Source organism: Talpa occidentalis, unplaced genomic scaffold (genome assembly GCF_014898055.3).
Source record: "Talpa occidentalis isolate TD23 unplaced genomic scaffold, MPIMG_talOcc4v2.1 talOcc4.8, whole genome shotgun sequence".
In the NCBI taxonomy this organism is placed as follows: domain Eukaryota; kingdom Metazoa; phylum Chordata; class Mammalia; order Eulipotyphla; family Talpidae; genus Talpa; species Talpa occidentalis.
The window spans coordinates 108,538,334-108,561,245 of record NW_023605194.1 but is presented as its reverse complement, the minus strand read 5'-3'; the positions used below and the strand labels follow the sequence as shown (position 1 = coordinate 108,561,245).

The following is a 22,912-nucleotide window of genomic DNA, read 5'->3' as shown; positions in this document are numbered from 1 at the left end:
GAGCCTACGGCACTACCACCCAGAACCCACGATGTAAATAACACGTAATGTTGCCAGGCTATCCTCCGATCTTTAACTGTTCAACATGGCAAAGCGAAGGCTCACTCAGCCGCCCTCCATGTTCCCACTCATCGTCCTCATTCAAGGAGAGAGAACAGCCCGCTCTGATCATCCCTCCTTCTCAGATGCATGTATTTTAACATACTCCCGTGTACGCATGCATCTGCAAGACACAGGGCTGCTCTGCTCTCTGCACACTGGAAGTCAGACATGCACCTTCTCCTGCAACCTATTCTTCCGCAGTCTTGCCACTTTGAGGCGTGTCCATTTGCGTACAGGCGTCTCTAAGTTAATCCATTTCCATTGCTGCAAGTTTCATTTCTTTACAGTTTCTTTATCTGCACCACTACTGACGGGCGCGTGGGTCCCCTCCTCTTTCCAGCTGTTTCTGTGATGCATCCTCGTGCACGGCCTAGGACACAGCGTGGAACAGAACTGCCGAGTCACGGATTTGGGCACATCTGCCCTTTCACTCCAGCGTGAGGCCAGAAGCTAGTCCTTCTGGTCCACCTCCGGCCCACGCGGCCATCATCCGGTTTACGCTGACTTGCCCTCCGACAGGGGTGAAAGGGCAATCACATTGTTGCTTTTATTTGCATTTTCATTATCCCGAGAAGTTGATTCTTTTTCAAAGATTTGCTGGCTGGCCATTTCTTTTGGGTAGAAATGGGGTTTTCTTAGGAGATGCGTCTCCTGATGTATTTTTTGCCAGCCTTTTGACAAAGAACATCTTTAGTCACAGCATTATTTTTTGCCTTAAAAATTTGTCTGATTAATATTCTCCCTCCTCCCTTCCTGTCTTTTTCTTTCGCTTTAAAACTTGCCTGATATGCCCCTTTCACAGTCCCTAAATTTCAAACTTCCCACATAATTATATTTCACACATGTCTCTTATAAACAGAAAAAAGCTGGATTAAAAAAATCTGTCTCTGTATTTTAACAGCTCAGTTTAATCTGTTTTTCATTTACCATATTTACTGATATAGTTGGATTTTTTCCCACCATTTGAACTTTGTTCTTTTTCTCCTTCCTTTCCTTGCTTTTATTGGACTGCTCCAACTTAAAAAAAAAAAAAGAAAGCCCCTCTTTGCTTCTTTATTGGATTTAGAAGGTGTCCATTTCACTTTTACTCTTCCAATAATTATTAAATCATGAGCTTGTATGTTTAAAAATCTAAAGTTCACCTAAATTTTTTACCTTAGGGTCAATATATCTCCTTTCTCTACATTATATCTTTATTATAACTGCAAAAACGTCTAACATGCTTATTTGATAGTTTCAGTTTTTTTGTTTTTTAAAGATTTTATTTATTTATTTATACAAGCACTGGGTACAGTCAGAAGCGCGGGAGGGTGAGAGAATTCACCAGAGCCAGAGCGGGGAGCAGAACAGGCAGAAGGACCGAAGTACACTGCTGAGGGGAGCAGCGGGCACCAGGAGAGGTCTGCGCGCCATGTGGGACCTTCGTCCGGTGGGACCTTCGTCCGGCGGCTGGGGATCGAACCGGCGCTGCTGAGGCTGCAGGCAGCTTTGCAGCCCAGTGCTCAACTGCTGCACCACCAGGGGAGGCCCAGTTTCAGTTTTTTAATTCAGTTTTTCTGAATGCATTTTATGCGCATGCTTTGCTATTAAGGGACGGTGCTAACGGGTATTGTCCTTTGGGTGAATCCCAGGCTCCTGTGGAAGGGCTGCTACGTGAAGTTTTAGCTTTTGTAACTATCAGGGTATAAGCATGTCACTTGTCCTGGGCCACTTTTTATTCTGATTTCTCCATTTAACTGCTTTTTGCAAGATGTGTATAGTTTAAATTTAGACTGTGCACTTGATGTCGTGCAGGCTTGGGTTTCTGATTACTTTCAGCTTCCTGGGCATGCTGGCTGTTGAGTCCTCTGTCCTGGTTCACAGTCAGAGGAATCTCTGCAGAGCCCAACTTTATGCCGGGGTTCCCATCTCAGCCCCCAGGCTTGCTGGGTTCTTAACTTACTCTTGTCTCCCTGTTCCCATAAGGCACTTATCGGCATCCCCTAGTCATTGGGTCACTGTAGTGCTGCCTCCATGTTAAACTGCTCTGGCTGTGAAGTCTCTGTTCCTGAACTTTTTTATTCTTTTGAGCTTGGCTATATATCCAGGGCATTTTTTCAATGCAGAATTTTTGTGTGTTTAGAGGGCAAAAAAAGGTTCAGTTCAGTCCCACCATTCTGATCGCCAACACTAAGTTTCTTAAAGGCAGAATCCATGTTTGATTAACCTTTCTGGATGCTAAAGATACGACAGACAAGTGCACGTGTCAACCTCTGCTCAATAAATATTTCACGAAAGAGAACAAGCGCAGGCAACCGAACGAACCGAACACATACAGATTTGCATACGGTGACGATGATCAGAGAATGGTAATGCTGCAAATTTACAGAAAGTAGGATCAAATGCCTAAAAAAACCACGGTATTGGCAACTTCTTGAAAAGTTTGTCAAAAAAGAAAAATAAGCCCAGGAGAGACTTAGGTGGTGAAATGGGGTAAAGCATCTTGCAGACCAGAATGTGCAGGGGACCCAGCACAGCTTGCACGGACCTGGGACTTGCACGGTGCTCTTGCGTGCACGATGCCCTCAGAGTCTCTCCAGCCAGCAGCGGTCCGGACCTGGCCTGGCTACTGCAGCCCACTAACCCTTCAGCGCACTGGTTTTGGGACCTTTGAACCTCGGTTCTGAGACCAGATGTAGCCAATGTAAAAGCAGGCTACTAGTCATCATCCCAAGCCTGCAGGAATGTAGGAAGCAGCTGCGTGACCATTCTTAAAGAATCGACCACTGTGCAAAGTCATTATGGAAAGCAATATGGATTTCCCCAAAAAATTAAAAGTAGAAATTCCATGCGGTCCAGTTATCCCACATCTGGGTATTCACCCAAGGAAGACTAAGACACTCATTTGAGACATATGCACCCATTTTCACTGCAGCATTGTTTACAATAGCCAAGAGCTGGAAACAAGCTAAGGGCCTATTGATAGATGAGTGGACAGAAGATGTGGTCTGTGCACACAAGAGATGACCACCCAGTTATTGGAAAAGAAATCCTTCCATCTGCAACACGGATGGTACTATGCTTAGTGAAGAAAGTCAGAGAGAAGAACACACCGCCTGTCTCACTCACACTGGAACATATGCAGTGAGTGAAGTGTATGAAATGAAAATAGATCTTTTAGACCATAAGACTAAATCACCAGCTACCAGAGGGGAGGGGAGCGGGTGGATGGATGAGGGGTCAAGCCTGAAAAGGATGGGATGGACTTTAAGTGGTGACTTTGAGCTGGTCTATACGCACATGGATTTATAATGATGCATACAGGCTAGACGTCAATGATACTTCAATAAAAAATAATCCCCCCCCAAAAAGCACTGCACCAATGTTAACTTTTCTTTTTGTGGACATAGGGAAAGAACATCTCCTTGAGAGACCAATGATTGTTTGGGTTGAAGCAAAATGATATATATATATATTTTTTTGGTTTGAATGCTTCTTAGTAAGATTCAAATTCTTAAAATGTCTTTTAAGGAAAATAAAATTGCTATTATTGTTACTTAAACAGTAGATGGCAAATCAAGAGAAAAACCAGAGACAATGGAGATTTTGTGGGAGGTTGGAGTGACTTGACAGAGCAGAACACGAGAACCAAACACCTCTGGTTTGAGGTGTTTCTTTGTCCGATGTGTTAACAAGACATCCGCAGACGATCAAAGGTTAAAGAGAGGTCTCAGATTCTACTTGAAAACAGATCAGAACGTTGATGTGTGCCCAAACACCTAAAGAAAGCATCTCCAACTTGTGTTTGAGAATCATTACCTGAATAACTGTGCGGTCCTCACACAACCACTCACCGCGTGCCTACCATGCCCCAAAGCGCCATGACTTCTTGCTAGTTCTCAGTCCCTGGTGAAGAGTTATCCTCAGTCTCATGACAACGAATTAACACATACAGGGCAGCCAGGACCCAACGCCAGATTTTTTACTTCACTTGGGTCTTTTCCTCCTTCCAAGCTGCCAGCCCAAGCAAGCCAAGTTAGCTCTTCCCCTGAGTATCTCTACAGCTAATGTGATATTTGGTACCTCATATGCTTTATTACATCCACTCATTTGTTTATCCTCTGCTCCCCATTATGTAGTTAGATTTGTGTTTTCAAACACCATTCCTATTTGCACTGCATGAAATTGAGTTCTCTAAATGCAGAGTACAGTAGACTCAATATAGCCTGACATTTCAAGAAAATAGACTATCTTAAAAACACATTTTATATCACACATCATTTTTGCACAATTAGATTAAAGGCACAGAAGTGTGCATCCAAAGAAGCTGAAGACAAAGACAATCTTCTGGTATGAAACTGGTAGTGTTAACTGTGCAGTATCACTTCACCGAAGTACTTCAGTTTTTATCTTACTTCATTTTGAGTAGAATAATGTAAAAGATAAAGTCTTCTTTTGAGTAAATCTTCTGAAAAATAAATGTAAATGTCAAAGTCAACCTCGGACAGTGGCCTAATAAAGATGGCTAGAGAGGTCTGATGTGAGAAAATCCCTGTATTAAAATCAACCCCAGACCTGACGGACAGCTGTCCATCTCTGTTTCTGAGCCCGGGGTCCTATCATCCATCTCTAAACATCTCATTTGCAGGAACAGGATAAATTCTCCTTTTAGAAATAAATGTACAACCACCAAAATGTGCACAGACCTTGACCTTGGATTAGAATTTGTGAGAATGCCTGTTGTAAAATATTTTGCAGAAAACTTAAAAAAAAATACTAAAGGGAATGAAACATCTCAGTGGTTTTATAAATTTGCTATTTTCTCAAACTAGGAAACCTATTTTATTTGTAACTTCATCTGGATGTTCATCCTGAACATACATTAAACTCAACTACAACCATATGATCATTTGGGCATAATTTTAAATTATTAAATAATCTAACATTTCCAAACCTGATTCGTGTGGCACAAAAGTGAATAAGGACAGGGTTAGAAGATATCTTATTCCCGGCTAGTGAGAAATTTGGGATTGGAGACAGCTGTTTATTCACATAATGAGTGTGATTTATGAAAAAAACCTATTAAAATTGGTGTGGAAGGGCAGTCAAGATGCAAAGATTTGTATGCTAATTGCTTGCTTTTTAACTTAGTAGCTAAATAATCTGAAGAGCTTTTGTAGCTATCAGACCCAAGCCCTCTTGCTATCATTCTATGCTAATAGTGTCACCCTGTTTCACATCAGAGAAAAGTCCATCAAAACCACTAGCCAGCCACTGTCAGGAGACCCTGCTCCATCAGTATTCAGGTGCTGGCTTATCCAGACTCTGCCAACAATGTACGCCCAAAATTTGGTTGGTATCTGCAGGTCCATCTGCAGGCACTGATTTGGGAAATTCTTGCCCTAAACGAGACACAATCCTGGGGTCCTATTCATGTTCTCCTCAGATAGAAGTCTGTATCTGATCAACCCCAAAACCTTGCAGGCATGGCAGCCGCTATGCTCAGGAGCTAAGGGCCTCGGCTAGAGGCCTGCAGGGATTTCTCCTGCTCTGGCCGGGGACCGTGAGGATGCAAGCTGGGCTCACTCTGCTCCAACCTGGGAACTGGTGTGATGGTTTCAAACCTGCCACCCAGCTGTTCCAAGCCCGCACCAGCCAGCTCCATTCTCAACTTGGCAATGATCTTGTCATGAGCTCAGTGGACTTCGCTGTTGAGGTGATGGTTAAAGGGGCACGCTTCCCTCTCACTTCTTGTAGGCCACCTGTGGGTGGCCCCTGGCATGAAGCCAGGCCACCAGAAAGTCCGAAAGACAGGCCTCCAAGGCAGCGCTTCTTACAGAGACAGTGTTTATAACATCAGCCCTTACTGACCGCTGCCTGGAGAAGCAGGCCAGCTGGAAGAGCCCCAGATCTCTGCAAGTTGGCTGCTGGAATGACTTGCATTTTCTGTCCCCATCATCCTTACAAAAAGACTCATGTCACTGCTCTGGAAGACTCTGCCAGAACTGAAAGCAGTTCCCTGAACAGCCTTGTTCACAGCAGCATTATTTGCCATGTCCAACAGGTGAAAGCAAGGCAAATAGATAAACGGTAAACAACATGTTGAACATGCATGCAGTGGAATATTACTCAGCCTTAAAAAGGAAGGATATTCTGACATAGACTATGGCCTGATGGACTTGGAGGGCGTGACACCAAGTGAAATAAGCCAGTTACAAATGATAGATACTGCAAACAGAAAGTAGGATGTTACCAGCAGCTGGGAGTGAGCAGTGGGAAATAGTAATGTGTTGAGCATTATTGTACCCGTATAGTTTAAAAAATGGTTAAGATGGTAAATTTTATGATGTGGGTTTTTATCACAAAAATTAAAACAAAATCATTGCAACCCATGAGTTTACTTGCTATGGTTTGATTGTGATTAAGAAATTAAGATGTTTAATTATTAAATATTTCACTTAAGATCAAGCTTTTCATCCATTCTTCTTTTGGATCAACTCTCTTTTTCTATTTTTATTACTTGCCTTTCGCCTTTGTGTGTCTTGATGGATTTTTAGTCTATGTATCTGATTTTAGTAAGGCAGTGCTGTATGCTTTTTGAAAGCAGGAAAACTAATGATTCCCTAATAAACCATAATTTCAGAAACAGTTCCTCGAAGGTCTGTCTGTAATTGCAGTATCCTAAACGGGGAAGAGAAAATGGAACTCTCTTTATCACATCCTTTCTCTTTCCAAGAATTGACATTTAGTGAACACAACCCATCCACATGGGCTGATTTTATGAAAACCAAAGCACAGGAGGGTCCCAGATCCTGCCCCAGTGGGAGCCTTGCACAGGGACCCTGTGACTGCAAACTCAAGATCCTTTAGCAATAGTGTCCTGAACTGTATGCTGTCACCTAAGTAACCTGCAGGTATATCAGGCGCTCCTTACTTAGTAAATAATGACAAAAACAAAACAAAACCCTTTGGAATGTTTCATTCTTTGACTAAAAAATAGACAACTCTCATCTTTGTAAGGTCTGTGTCTTTCCAGTTAATAAGACATTGGCAGAGCAGGTACATCCATTGGGCTTCACCTTTGAGTTGCTATTGAAATAGATATACCACCAAAACAAAGCAACGCTCCTTCCAGGCTGAGCTCCTAGAAGTCTTTGGAGTTTCAAGAGGCCTCTTAACAAACATGGTGGCTGACACACTATGAGGTCCAAAAATTGCCCGTAGATTGTGTGTGTGTGTGTGTGTGTGCACACGCTCATGAGCATGTGTTACACGGTTAGGATGTATGCAGAAAGAGCATCAATCTTAGAACAGAGCGAAATACCCTGAGTGCTGTGGTGCACGCACAGACCACAGCAGATCTGAAGACCAGACCTCATGTCTGATACTGCAAACCACACCATTATGTCTGAATAAATCTAACATCTTGTTACTTGGTCAGTGTAACAGATGGTCCCTGTCTCAGGCTTGTTATTCTCCTAAAAAACAGCATGCAGACACGGTTTTTTCCCCCTCAAACCTTAATTAGAATAAAAATGACCTCAATTTGAGCATTCAAATCCTTCCAGTTGACAGTTAGAAATTTTTTCATGGTCTTACTGGATTTTTCCTTAACTGAGAAAGATATATCCATAGGAGGACCCTGTGCTAGTTGCAGTTTTTTTTTAAGATTTATTTATTTATGCATACACGCACTGGGGTATACAGGCCAGAGGTGCAGGGAGGTGAGAGGATTCACCAGAGACAGAGTGGGGAGCAGAACAGGTGGGTCTAATGAAATGCACTGCTGAGGGGAGCAGCGGGACAGCCAGCAGAGGTCTGCTGGGCCATGTGGGTAGCTCCCTGGCTGTGGACTGAACTCATGCTACAGAGGCTGCAGGTAGCTTCACAGTGCTGTGCTTAACCCCTTGCGCCACCAGGGAGGCCTCTAGTTGCATTTTTGATGTCTGTTCATTTTTATAGTATTATATCATTCAGTTCCCACCAGGGCAGAACTCACTCACTCGGGTCTAGGAATCGCTGGAGAATGTTTGTGGTTTGCTTTGCTGGACTGCCCTGCAGGGCGTGGCCTCCCGTGGTCTCCCACGCATTCACATGGTCTCTATGAACATGACATGGTCAATTCTAGTAGTAGTTAAAAGGTAATTCAGTGTTGTGTTTGTCACCTTAATTGATGTTCCAGAAGGGCTGTGTTTTTTACAGAACTGGCCCTGAACTTAGCATCATAATTTCCACTGACTTAGGGATGTGACACGGGTCAAAACAACACAATCTAAAAATCTAGATGGGGCCTGGTTACAATGGCAACCATCCGTGGCCATGGATGGTGCTAGAAGTCTAGAAGAAACATTTTTTTGGATCATAAATGTTATATATAGTCTTTTGGTAAAAACATTCCTTTGCACCTTAGATTTTTAAATATTTACACAGGTCAGTTTCTTTTGGTAGAGGAAAGAAAACACACAGCCATAACCCACTGTGAAAATTCAGATTGGAGAGAAAGTGAAACTGGGTGGAACCGTGATAAATCCCATTACAAAAATGTTCTGCCTTGACCGAAGGTTGAATGCGAGTGTTCACTCACTTGTGAGTTGCCTCAGGCCAGTTACAATATAGTTCACTCAGGGAGGTGATTTCCAAGCCACTTTTCATGAGTCTCCTTCTCCTCTCACCTGGGGCGTCTATTCTGGAAACACGTGACTAATTTCTCACTCTAAAGCAAGGTGAGGAACACAGCAAGGATAGTGGAGAAACAGCTCACTGTCGATCATTCATAGGGTGAGCGGGGGCCTGTGGCATCAGCAAGTGGATGAACACCTCCTAGCAGCGGGCACACAGCCCAGCCTGATTACCCACCAGAAAGACCTAGTGAGCCAAATGTTTTGATTCTAGGTTTGGGATAGAGGGTTATGTATGTTCCCGACAGAGGAGCACATTCTAGTTCTTGACTAAAGTGCCTTATTTATTGCAGACTAAAAAGACAGAAAGTCAAACAGCCCTGAAAATAGCATTGCAGGATTTGCACCCCAGCCTGCACTCTGAGCTGCTACATTAAGGTCAAAGCACCCACCAGCATGCTTGGAATCTAATGAGCTCTTAATAAACGCCAACCCAGCTAATACAACTTATTACCAGAATCACCACAACCAGAAAGGACACAAAAGAACAATTTTTGCTAATGAAAGAATTTGGTTTTTCATTCTCAAGCCTCATGTTGGTAGGCTCTAGACTTCAACACCAAGTTTCCAGAAATGTAACGATGTGCAGCACACAGAGGGTTCCTAGAAGACCAACCCCTTCAGGGAGCGATTGCTGCTTCAAGCAGGGGCGAGTGGGGTACGCACTCAAAGGCAACACTACATTTCACCGCACGGCCGTAGCTGCCTCACCTGTAGCTGCCTCACCTGTAAGACGGAGCCGGAGCAGGGAAGACTCCTGCTCGTTATCTGCGCACTCTTCAAGAAAAAAGCTAATTGCTGAGTTTAGAAGTGTTGCGAGGCTACTGTTTGGGTAAAAGGTGATAGCGAATCACTCTTCCCTAGCAGAATCAAGAATGTGTATTAAGCTGCCACGCTGGGAGTCATATTCTTCCCGGAGCAAGAAGCACATTATTCTTGGGAGCAGAAGCAGGCGTGGGTTATAAGGAAGGACATTTACTCTGCAAAAGGCTGGGGAGCAACCGTGCTTCTGAGGGCACTGCGGGCGTGGCTGACACCTGCAGAGGTGACACAGCAGTGTGTGCACGCGGGGGGCGGGGGGCTGTGGGGGCGAGAAAGTGACTGTGTTCACTGTACAGGATCTCAGATTCCCTCCCTGCACTTCCAAGTCTCGTTTTGGGAGAAGAAAACAGCTAACGCCTCCAGAGTCCGTGTATCACAGACACAATTCAACTCATGAATCCAATGGGGATTCAACTCATGAATCCATTTTTGGGTCCCCTCACTCTGGGAGGTAGGTAGTTTCTTTTGTTTGAATCCTGCTAAAAGCTGATAAATCATCTGCCTGGAAAAAAAAAAAAGGTGTTCAACTCAATTAATTAATTAGAGATTAGCCACATGTCCTTTCTGGTTACTGATTCTGCACATCTGTCACAAAGCAGATTTTGTTCAGGACATTCTGAACAACCACATGGTTCGTGGCTGTGGGAAGCAGTGAGGACACTGCAGGCCACCGGGAGGGACAGCCTTTCCTGTGCGGCCTCGGGGACTCCTGAAGGCTGGGGGTGCAGCCATGCTCCCCCGCTGGGGACAATCGCTTTTCCAGAGAGCTGAGCGCAGGGCTAATGCGTCCCTTTCTCCCGTGAAATGCTCTGGACTCCTGAACTTCCTCTCACCTCAGGGCGACAGGCATGAGCTCCTCTTTCACAAGCACACGACCCGTTGGGTTTCTGTGTGCCTTGCTCAGGGGGCTCAGAGGAGTTCAAGCCAACCCTTCAAAAGGAGATACAAGAGCAGAAGGACCCTCCAGCCATAGCCAAGCCCCCTGCAGGCCCCAGCTCCCTGCGCAGAGACAAGTGCCACCCCGCTCCACCCCGCCCTGCTCGGCACCTGGGACTTCGTGCATGCAGACAGCTAGTGGGTGCCCGTGTTTTCTGCCACAGGACAAAGGGCAGAAATTTTTGCTGAAAATGAGAACAGCAAAGTCATTCTTTCAAGTAACTGCTGCCACTGACGGGCCAATGGTTTTAAGACCAGGCCTGGTGGAGCTTGTGAACGAAATTTTCCCATCTCAGATCCTGGCCGCGTGAGCAAGGAAAGCTGCCCGGCGGAGCCGCCCCCTGGCTTCCAGGCTGATCTCACCCCGCTCCGCAGAGCAGCGCACAGCCCACTTCCTTCTCCCCGGGAAAGGGATGAAAGCTTCCTCAGGCCCGACTTCCATGATGCGGGGATGTAACTTTTTTCAGTAAATGCTTTACTGGGGGACACGGCCTCACGCTGCCCGAGCAAGGGAAGGAGGAGAAGGGGGCAGGAGGGAAAGCAAGCCAGAAAATGGGTAGAAAAGGGTCAAGCAGCAGTGAAAGGAGGGGAGGCAGAAATGGCGAGGGAGAAAAAAGAATGTGGGAGAAGTGATCCCCTTGTTTGAAGTGTGAGCCCCTCGTTCCTCAGGACCTGACGGCTCCACAGCAACAGTTCTGCCTCTCACACACCCACCCCTGCGCCCTTTCGGGTCCAGCTCCTCGCGGCGGGGCTGTACAACCTCGTTACTCTGCCTGACCCAGGGCTAACCGTCCTGAAAGCCACGACAGCCTTTAAGCCAGTTCGGTGACTCTGCAGGGAAGCTTCCTGGCTCCCTTGGGCCCCTGGCGCACCCACCTGAAAGAAAGCTCATTTGTCACTTGCCGTGAGCTTCATCTTATTGGTCCACTAGTTCCGCCCCTTGTCATAACTCACCGACCGCCTGGGAGAATTCTAGAGGGTGGGGACAGGAACGGGGGCTTTCGCTTCGTGGGACTCCCTACAATAGCCACAGCCCTTTGCATACTGTCGGGCTCCTCAGTGTTCACCACGGACTGGATGGACACTGGCCGGTGCTCAATTTTCTTTTGAGCTCAACAATGAAAATAAAGAGATTCAGACTTCACTTCAGGGGAAGTGACCAGGATGCTCACTTACAATGTCATCTCCTCCTTTAAGTCCGCCTGGTTCTAACCACAAGTTCTCATGGTTCTAAGAATAAGTTACCTTGTTGGTAAAGCGAAATCACAGAAGCAGAAATGAAAGGAGGTTGGAAGGGACCTTCTATACTCTTCTGTCCCCATTCCTTTGCAGAGGAGGCAGGTGGTAAAATGAAAACAGCAGGTACTTTTGGGGGAAACCCTCAAATCTTAGGTCTGCCTGTCAATAGCCCTGGGACCCTGGATCCTCTTCTGGACTCTCTTGGCGACAGCAGCTGCATCGTTATTAAACAGTGACAATGACACCGGCCTGAAAATTTAATTATCTGTCAATGAGATGCCTCATGTAAAAGCCTGCTGAGGAGTATTTTTCATGGGAGAGATGAAGTCCGAAAGCATGTCAATGGGAATAATAAGCAACATGTGAATATTCGCCTCACTAAGCCTTTTAAAGATAACACAGGAGCTTAAACTGGTGTTGACTTCTCTTTAAAATAATAGTGCCCTCTAGTTAGCCAGGGTAAAGCCTGGATAGATTTCTGACGTCACTGCTATGCTGTGTGATCCCAATATAGTTTCATGTAGCTGGAACAGTTCACTCTGCTCGCAGTCTCCTATTTGTTTGGCTTTAATTTCCTACAATGCTGGCAATCACCCCATGTCATTAACTGCCTAGAACATTTCTCAAGCGCGAGAAACACCAGGCCAGAGAGAGCTATGGACAGTAGTGTTCTTGAAGTCAAAGTTGAACAAGAAGGCTGAACAAGAATGGATTCTTTTCATTAAGTTCCAGTGCTTTGGGCCCCCAAAGCCCCAGAGAGTAAGCCCACAGCAAGACTCTTGCTTTTTGACCCTTGAAGTTAGAACACTCATTACCAAACCATAAATAGTCACCGAGCACCAATTATGTAGAAAGTATTTTGCTAGACACTATAGAAAAGGCTTGAAAAGTACACTTTCTTTACTCTAACAGTCACAGTACATCTAGAATAGGAAAAATACATACACACCCAACAACACAAAAAAGCACCAAATGCTTAATCTAGAAAACAAGTGATGGTGGGAGGTTTTATTGGGAAAAGTCACTCTTGACTTCGATGGTAAGAGAAGTCCACAGGAAGTGTCCTTCTGGCTGGGGTCAATGGAGGGAGGATGAAAATGTTAGGAACCAAGGTCTTAGCAGAGAAAAGACAGTGATATGATTGGTCTTCAGTCCCTGAAACCACCTAATGAAACCAGCATTGCTCCAAACCCCAAAGTTCTACGCTGTGTGTAGCTGCCGGAGAACCCAGCTCCACAGTCCAGGAACGAGCCTGCAGCGAGTTGTGGAGTGAGGGAAAATAAGGCTAATTTGGCCGGCGCAGGCGAACAGCAGGAAATAACGCTGAAAATGGCATTTTAAAATTAATTAGTTCATCAAGACCAATGCCAGACCACACTCTAGGCGCTGGCAGAGCGAAGATAACTGACAGCCTGGGCTCTGCTCTCCCTGAGGGGCAGGAGATGCGCAGGAAGAAAGCAAATGTGACTTCGTGGGAGGGGCTGGCCAGAGGGGTCTGCACTGCCCCGGGGGTCAGGCGAGACCTGTCTGAATCAGGGAAAGTGTGGGCTGAGACAGAAGGTGAGTCAGCGTCTCCCTCCTGCGCGGAGCGGACAGCAAGAGTCACGGGCTGCATCTATCAAAGGAGAAGGGGGTCCGTGTGGCCAAGCAGAGATCCTGGGGACGCCTCTCAAAGGATCCATTAAAATCTCAGCCTAGATTTTCATCGGGGTGGGGGAGGGAGAGGCGTCATCCCAGGGGAGGGAGGAGCACAAGGGATGGGGGCGATGGGTCTACACGTGAGGGGAGAAATCAATGTCTGAAAATTAATGACGACGAAAGAAAATTAATAATAATTAAAAAATCCAACCACCCAGCACAGCATTTGCAACACCGCTCTCTCGTGGCCGTATACAAGGATGCTGGACGGTTACGGGGCAGCGATCCTTGGGGTACGGCGGGTGGGTTTTGCCCCTCTTCCACCCACCTCGCACTAGAGGGTCAGCGCCACGTGGCAGCCGCAGCCGGCAGCCTCAGCACCGGGAACCGTACGTGGCATATTGAAGTTGCTCAAGGAATATCTGCTCATGAGTGCCCTGGAAAAATAATGCCACTTGTCTCCTCCTGAGAGGTCCGAGGCAGAGGCAGGGTTTGGCGAAAGAGCTGCCGGGTGAAGTGAAGCAGAGAGCCCGGCTAATACCCTCTGGCCTGTCTCATCTCTGGGAAAGGGATCCTGGCTCCTGAGCAGAGCCAAGAGGCAGAACAGCACCCACAGTCAGGTTCCTCATTCCTTTCAGAATGTTCCTCCTCGCAGCTCCTCTGCTGAAATGGCTGCCGTTTTATACCAACTCTACTTCTTACCACTATGCCAGGCTGATGAAGAGGAAGAAATACTGTTAAATAAGAAGGGAGTAGGGCCTCCCCTAGTGGCGCAGCGGTTGAGCACTGGGCTGCGAAACTGCCCGCAGCCTCTGCAGCGCCAGTTCGATCCCCGGCTGCCGGGCGAGGGTCCCACATGGCGTACAGACCTCTCCTGCTGCCCGCTGCTCCCCTCAGCAGTGTACTTCGGTCCTTCTGCCTGCTCTGCTCCCCACTCTGGCTCTGGTGGATTCTCTCACCCTCCCACGCTTCTGACTGTACCCAGTGCTTGTATAAATAAATAAATAAATCTTTATAAAAATTAAGAAGGGAGAAAAAAGAAGGCAAAGGAAGTACTTCTTGTGTGGGGGACCCAGCTGCCGTGTGCCCTGCTCTGTCTGACAGGTGATGACTTCTCGCTCGTGGCTGGGACCCACGGACCTCCCTGGAGCCCATTCTGCCCTGTTCCTGTCAGTGTAAAAGGCCTCTAGGCCTCTGTGACAAGCAAGAGAATTCCATTCTGTGGTGCTTCCACCCTTTGCAGGCAAGGATTGTGCAGGTGACACTGCTTTTATCTCTTTCACCACCCACAGGGACCAGGTCTGGGAGGGCCAGGTGCAAAAGAGCAGGCGGCCAGGGAGTCCTGGGCCTGGCGGGCGGGGAAAGCACCATCCTGTCAGGCACAGCCAGGGACAGACCCGGTCCTCAGGCCACTGGCACCAGGCCTAGGTTTTCAGAGGGACCAATGGAAAGACTGGCCAGGCCGGAGAAGGACTTTCTTTTTTCTTTAAAGTCTATTCCTCATAGTGACCTAGGAACACCACCAAAAAAATGGAAATCTCAAGAAAGCTGCTGTTTTCTCAGTGACAGGAAAAGGAATGTGAGTGTGTGAGAGACAGAGAGAGACGGGAGAGAGACAGGGAGAAAAGGAGGAGGGAGTGGGGGGTGGGAGGAGAATATGGGGAAGAGGGTGGGACAGGGAGGGCCTCAGAGGCTGGAAACTGCAGAATCTGCACAGGACAGTGTCCTGCTGGGCAGAGGGGAAATAAGAAATCCCTTTTGAAAGAGGCAGGAAGGGGACAAAGGAAGGAAATCGCGGCCTGGACACGGGAGAGCAAAACAAACGGAGCAGGCTGATGTGAAGCTGACTCCCCCATCCTGCCTCCCTGGTTCCTCTGGCTGGAACCCCAGCCCCGTCGGAGCAAGGGTCCCGGCACATGGTCACCGCTGCTGGCCCAGGAGTATGGACACCCTGCAATCATGGGCGCCCCACAATCTAGCTCCAATGTCTTATGCTCTGTGAGCTGCCCTGACCTCAGCCTGACCCCAGTGAGCAGGCCCTGTGCCCTCAGGAGGAGCCGGACCTGCTGGAGCTCCGGCCTTAGGGCCAGAGAGACCTCGAGCGAGCAGTCCCATCAGCAGGGCGAGCAGGGAGGGCCTCTCAGCAGGACAACCAGGTGAGCAGCACAGTGATCCCACTGGGGGCACACAGGGACAGGACAGACAACGACTGGCCCCTGAGTCAAGCGCTTTCCTACTGGTGCTGCCAGCATAGCCCGCGACTAGTATGAGGACAGCGTGGGGCGAGCTCTCTTGGTCCCCGAGTCCGGAGGCAAACACCCTCTCCAGCCAGCATGTGGCGGGGCGTGGAGGCGCTCAGCCACCCTGGGCGCAGAGACCACATCCCTCTCCTCACCAACAGGCTCTGTGCCCAAATACGGCCACATGTCCATCAGTGACAGGCGTGCAGACGTCGCCGAGGGCAACGAGCAGGCCTAGACGGCTCCACCCCGTGGCGGCAGGGGTCCCGGTGCAGTCTGTCCTGGAGCACAGCATCGTCACTCAGTGTGTGGCTGTCATGAAAGGTGTGGAACTAGGGGACAGGAGAGGTCACCCCCAAAACATGTTATGGGGCTGCTACCTGAGACAATATAAACATGGTTTAAAATATACTTTTGATCCTCCGGTAGTGGCTGAGACTCTTTTTTTTTTTAAAGATTTATTTATTTATACAAGCACGGGGTACAGTCAGAAGCGCGGGAGGGTGAGAGAATTCACTAGAGCCAGAGCTGGGAAACAGAACAGGCAGACTGACGAAACACACTGCTGAGGGGAGCAACGGGCACGGCAGGAGAGGTCTGCGCGCCATGTGGGACCCTCCTCCGGTGGCCGGGGAGCAGCCGGGGATCGAACCGGCGTTGCAGAGGCTGCAGGCAGCTACGCAGCTCAGCGCTCAACCGCTGCGCCACCGGGGAGGCCCTGGCCAAGACTCTTAAGAGAGGAATACAGGGCATCTTCGTTTCAGAAATTAAAGAAAAACAATTTGAAGGAATTTCATTACAGGCTTAAATAGGAGTTTTAATATGTGTGTTGAATTGATAAGGAATTTGAATACTTGCAGCGATCTGTAGCAATATGTGATAAGCAGTTTCAAGGTAAAATTGAATAATTAATCATTTAACACATATTTGAAAAGTTTTGAGTTTATAATAAGAAAAAGTTCTATGCTAATTTAAAGTATTAACTCATATCTTCACCCCAATGTTTAATAAAAAATCAGAAAGAATGTCTTCCTTAATTATTCCCTACTTCCCACCTTCCCCCAATTCCAATAACGCCGAGTACACAGCCGAAGGATAAGATCTATGGGAAGTTTTAGATCATTTCCACCGTGGAGGCAAGCACAGGGGATCAGCTATTCAAGTGTTAGTCGCTGTTTTAAATACAGCGATGGCTCCACTCATGAAAAGAAGACACCCCCACTGCTCACCGCTCACATGCTCCCTCATCCTTGCAAGCCGTGGTAACTTAAGTCTCTTCTGGGTTCACCACCGGGTGTCTGTTCCATTTGTGCAATAATTCAGCAAATATTAACGGAGTCTCTATTATGACCTGGGCATGATGACGGGCGCTGGAAGCTAAAAATGATTAACTCGGAGCCTGTGATTTCAATGAGGAGGTGCCAGTAACACAAGGGCTGCCTGTGCAGGTGAGGTCCAAGTAGGGGAGGTCCCTGCAGGTGCCCCTTGTTCTGAAACAGCGGGGTTGGGGGAGTGGGAGGTAGTGGTGGTGAAGGGGGTTGGCAGGAAGGGGCCAGCAAAGCCAGGCAGCAGCACAGCTGCAGCTTCTACCCTCACTCTTCATGCCCTGCTCTGAGCGCTGGGTCACTCCTGTCAGGGTGGAAGTGCAAGGACCAGAGGCAGGGAAGTGCAGGGACTGGTTCAGGCCACACAAAGGTGTGAGGTCTTGGCTGGGACAGCAATAGCATTTCACATGGGCCTGGGGTCTGTGACATAATACACTGCTGTCTTTCTCTAACTACTGCCTTAAAAATAAGTTCAAAGTGGGCCTCCCCTGGTGGCACAGCGGTTGAGTGCTGGACTGCGAAGATGCCTGTAGCCTCTGCAGCGCTGGTTCAATCCCCGGCCACCAGCAAGGGTCCCACATGGCACGCAGACCTCTCCTGCTGCGCCCGCTGCTCCCTTCAGCAGTATATTTCATCAGTCTGCCTGTTCTGTTCCCAACTCTGGCTCTGGTGAATTCTCTTACCCTCCCACGCTTCTGACTGTACCCAGTGCTTGTATAAATAAATAAATAAATCTTTTAAAAAAATAAGTTCAAAGTTTACCGTCAGCACAGACATCTCTTTATGTGACGGACATGTATAAATAACTGCCTATTTGACATCTTCTTTTCGATACTTGTCAAATGCAATTCATTCTTATCATGTTCAAAACCAGCGTCAAGCTCTCCTTCCCCTCCAAACCTGGGTCCTCTTTACTTGCTCCCCAAAGTAGTATCCCATCGTAGTCAGCACCTAAGGCAGAGGCAGGGGAGTTCCCTCAGATACCAACTTCTTCCTCCCCTACAATGTTTACCAGAATCCTTCCACCTGATCCTGTTGGTTTCACCTTTAACCTCTTTGCATTTCTTTCCATGTCTATTACTGTCCCTGTCCAAGCTGCTATTTCCCTCCCTGGATTTCCATCTCAGCCCCCTGTTTGGTCTTCAGCATCTGCTCTGCTCACCTCCAGGCTGTTCTCTTTATAAGCAGAGAGATCTCTTCTGGAAGCAAATCTGGTAATGTTATCTGACCACTGAGAATATTTCCCTGGCTTTTCCACTGCTCTTAGAATAAGGAATCAAGATCTGATATTGGCTTCCAATGCCCAAACGGCCTGATTCTAGCTCCCCTCCAGGCTCCTGGCCGACCCCGGCACTCCAGCCACTGTACTTGCTCCCGTGTCCATCCTGCCCTTGGACCTTTGCACATTCTGGCCCCACAGCCGAGACCAGCTTTCCCCCTCTAGAGTCACGTGTTTCTTAATAATGGGGATATATTGAGATGTGTCACCAGGCAATTTCCTTGTAACCAGGCAAACCCAGCGTACCACACACCTAGGCTCGATGGAACAGTCTAGTGGGGCCACTAGACTGTTATAGCATCCACTGTTGACCAGAATGTGACACATGGCTCTTTCTGGCACCTGGCTGACACTCAACCAATTCCAGGGACGCCTTTCCTGACCAGATCAATGTCTCCTATAAACCGCTCCCAACGCACATTTCCTTTCAACACTTGTCACGATTATAATTTTAAGATCTTTGATTACTTTCTGCCTCCCTTGTTATACTGCATGTCCCAGGAGGCAGGACTGGGTCTTGTTTTTTCTTTCTCACTATTCTAAAGCCACTACCTAGGACACAGGCAACAGTTAGTAAATGCTCTTTGAATAGAATGCATACAAGTTGAGGTGCACAGTTTTAAGAACAAGGAACAAAATTTTCACTTATCATTTATCAACATAACATTATAACATTATAAAACATTATACCATTATAAAACATTATAAAACAAATTTGTCTTGTTTCCATTTTAACTCTACTCATTTTCTAGACCAGACAAATGCAAACAAGGTGTATATGACCTTTTCTATTTTCTTTTCCTTGTGTTTTATTTCTTATTGGCTTCTAAAACCCTTTAATGACATTAATTTCCCCAGTTTCAAATATAAGGTGTTTTCCCCTAAGCTTCGCTTGTTAAAAAGGGTTTTTACAATTTTGCACTTTGGAATCTGTACACTCAGATGTCTGCACACAATTAAAAATTAATAGGTGATAACAAAAGCATGGGAAACAAAAGAAAAATGGGGAAACTGGTCTTAAAATTAAAACCATTAATTTTTAAAGTGCACAAAGGACACTATCGAGGGGTGAGGAGACCAGCCCCTGAATGGGAGAAAGTGTGCACGCGTTGTTTCCATTCAGCATACATAAAGGATTCCTCCAACTCAAAAACTAAAGGACAAACAAGCCAGTTAAAAACAAGTAAAGGACTTGAATAGACTTTTCTCCAAGGCAGATACAAGCTGGCTGATAAGCACATGAAAAGATGCTCATTCTAAATCCTTAGGGAAATGCAAATCAAAACCACCAGGATCAGACCACTTTACACCTACTGGTGTAGCCACGAAGAACAACAACAAAACCAGAAAACAGGTGTTGGCAAGAATGTGATGAAACTGGAAATCTTGTAAATTGCCATGAGGATGTCAAATGATGTAACTGCTGTGCTTCCTCAAAAGTTAAAGGTGGGGTGACCACCTGCCTCAGCAATCCTCTCTCTACCTCCCCAAAGCAGGAACTCCAGCTGACACTTACACACAAAAGATCACAGCAGCATTTTTCACAACAGCCCAAAGGTAGAAACAACTCCAGGTGCCATCAACATAGGGGTGTGTGCACAGACACGGCCTGTTCTCTCTGAGCTGGTGATGGTCCATAGGGTTGCAGGAACACTGAGTTGGCAATCGCTGAACTGGTCCTCGTAGGGGCATGCTGGATTAGGTTCTGGAGAGCCCGTGGTGAGGACACCTTCATCTGCTAGTCTATACGCCATCCTGTCTCATGTACGTTGTTTAAAGACGCCTCATTGACAGATTTTGTCGGTTCATCAGCACTGGACTCACAGCAACAGCACTGCAACTCAGGCCTGAAAGCAGCTTATCTAACACATGTGATGGCCTACGAGGGACACTGCAGCCTTCCTAGGAACACCAGACAGCACTCGGCCTTATGCCTGGGGGCCACTTCGGAGAGTGAAATCACCAACATGAAGCACAAAGATGCCAAGAATGTGGCACCAACTAGATCATGAAAAGAACACTTGTGTATCAGATAAGAGATGGATCAAGAAGACCGGCTGGCAGCCGAGCTGTGCACGCCTGGGGAATCAAATTCATGGCTACTCTGTGCAGATCTGTAATGACGGCCAAGTGCTGACTTTGCAAGTTCTGACTCTGAGGTCACAAATAAAGGGAGCCAAAGGCCGATTCACACATCTGTGGACAGCAGTGATTAACTCTATGGACATACAGTGGCATGTTATCCAGCCAGTGAGTGCAATTCTGATACACGCTCAACATGGCGGACTCTTGAAGACATTGAAGACGTCACGCTACATGAAACAGGTAAGTCACAAAGAACACCTCTTGTATGGGTGCACTTATATGAAACATCTAGGTGAATTCATAGACTAAAGGTTATCAGGGGCTGGGGGAGAATATGCAGAGATTGCTTAGTGGGCTCATAAGCTGTGTTTGGGATGATGAAAAAGTACAGGGATGGATGGTAATGATGCTTGCACAAGATTGTGGATATAATTAATGCCATTGAGTCACACACTTCAAAATGGTGAAGGTGAAAATTCCAAGTTTTATCTATCTTATGCTGAAAAAAATCAATAGATGGACTAAATAAGATTAAAAGGATTATTTGAGTTTTCTCTTAAAACATAATCACATCGACACCTTGGATGGCACTAATAGAGACTGTTATTTACCCACACTTGTGAAACAAAGACCCTCTTTAGTATGTTTTTCTTTTGATTTATAGGCCACATTTCAAAACAGATTTACTATTTAACAATATCAGCTTACTACTGACGAAAACAAGTAAATGAAAATGTGCATGTCACTTGTTTGGCCTCACTTCATGCTTTTGGTGAAAATTTATTCAGTACTAGAATTATTCTTTCTGACTAATTGCCAAACGAGGGGTCACTTTGAGAACCAGCAGCTAATTGATCACTGGAATACAATAGTCTTTACGGTATCCTTGATCTGGGTCAATCGGTGCCCTTAGATAATACCTGCTGCTACTATATAGGTGTCTGGCATGCTGTGTCCACTTTTAATCTTTTGCACAGCTTTTCTTTCTTTTATCACCCATTTACTTCTCATCTGCTTCCCTCCCTACTGAAAACGCCTATTTTCACATCTCAAGAGAGAGCCAGCCATCTGCTAGAATGTGGCTGTGGATACTATCATAATTCAAACGTTCCTTTTCATTTTAAGTATTTCTTGACCCAACAATTACAAAGAAGCACCACTGGATATAAACACAAGTGAAATGTGCTAATGTGGAATGCAAACACTATTAAAATGTAAACTTAACATAGGAAGGAGTTCACGGCCAAAGAAAAATCTATTACGATTCTTTCAGTCTTTTAATATGCATCATAAAACTAGAAATGTTTTACTACAGAATAACATTTTGGCTTCTTTTATGATTGCAAAGAAGGGTAATTATGATTGTCATGAAAACACATTGAACAGCTGTATAGTGTTAACAAAAGAACCATTATATGAAAGCTCACAAAACCTGGCACTTCACACACTCACATTTCCTGGAAATTAGATCGTCTTCCCAACTGGAGCAGATACCCAAAGAGACTGTTTTCTATTAATTGTGGCTTTGTACCAGTCAAGTTTTGGGAGCCAACTGGATCATCTCTCTTTTGGGACAGTTCCTACATATTCTTACGTGAGACCTATATACACTGATTTATAGATGCGTAGACAGGGGCATTATTATTCTGTAAGAAGTTATTTTTAAGTTTTTGAATGATAGCTTTTTAACTCTTAAAAAAAGCTAGTTATTAGTGGATTCTTTCACAAACGTACATCTGTTTAGAAATCACAAAAATTCATAACAAATAACTCTGCAGTTTATTTTATGAAGGCTAATTAATAGGTACTTACTCATTAAAGACGAGGTCTGGCGCAAAATAGAGAAATTGGCTGTTCGTATGTTTGTACGATCTCCAGCTCAAGGCAAATGATGACAGACACATCCAAGAATACTGGATTAGGGTAATTTGGTCCTCAAGAGGCAAGTTTTTAAATCCTGAAGAACAGAACAATTAATCACAGAAATACACTTAGCATAAGTACATTCCAGGAAGATGCTTGTTAAGTCAACCCCCAAACAGCCACCTCTCTTGAATAGACACAATAAATTCCACTGTCATTTATGGGGCACCCATGATGTGCCAGGCCCTGTTCAACATTCAAATTCACCCTAAATTCTCAATGAAGGTGAACAGCTAGGGCAAATAAAACTGGGGAGATTCACTGTGAATAATGGTTTAACATGCTTGGCTAGACAGAGAGAATTTGTATTAACCTGTAACTCCTCACAATTAAAACCATCAAAACAAAGGAGACTTAGTAACTGTCCACACCTGCACATCTATACTAGTGGTGCAAAATTTTACTTTTCATGAGTCTGTGGGGTTGAAAAGCATTACTTCTGCTCCTCCTGGTCTGGGGTAATACCAGACTTAGACTTTGGAGGTGATAAGCAGCCATGGCACCTGACCTCACCTCTCCTACTGTCTGCCTTGCAGGGCCTTAAGTCTCTCTCTGGACCCTTCTCTCATCCCATGTGTATCCAGTGGCTTTGAGACAGTGTTCCCTCTCTAGAGTTTCACCTCCATAGGTGACCCAAGAAACCACTTTGGATGAACAAACAGGGAC

At 46.2% G+C, this 22,912-nt stretch overlaps 1 protein-coding gene across 1 annotated transcript in view; it reads right to left on the bottom strand.

Annotated features, from left to right (window-relative positions):
- NR3C2 (nuclear receptor subfamily 3 group C member 2) overlaps positions 1 to 22,912 on the bottom strand; it is a 290,543-nt gene that overhangs the window by 28,360 nt on the left and 239,271 nt on the right. The window contains exon 7 of the mRNA XM_037497992.2: positions 22,136 to 22,280. Within this exon, the coding sequence (XP_037353889.2) occupies positions 22,136 to 22,280 (145 nt within the window). The remainder of the gene's footprint in view (positions 1 to 22,135; positions 22,281 to 22,912) is intronic.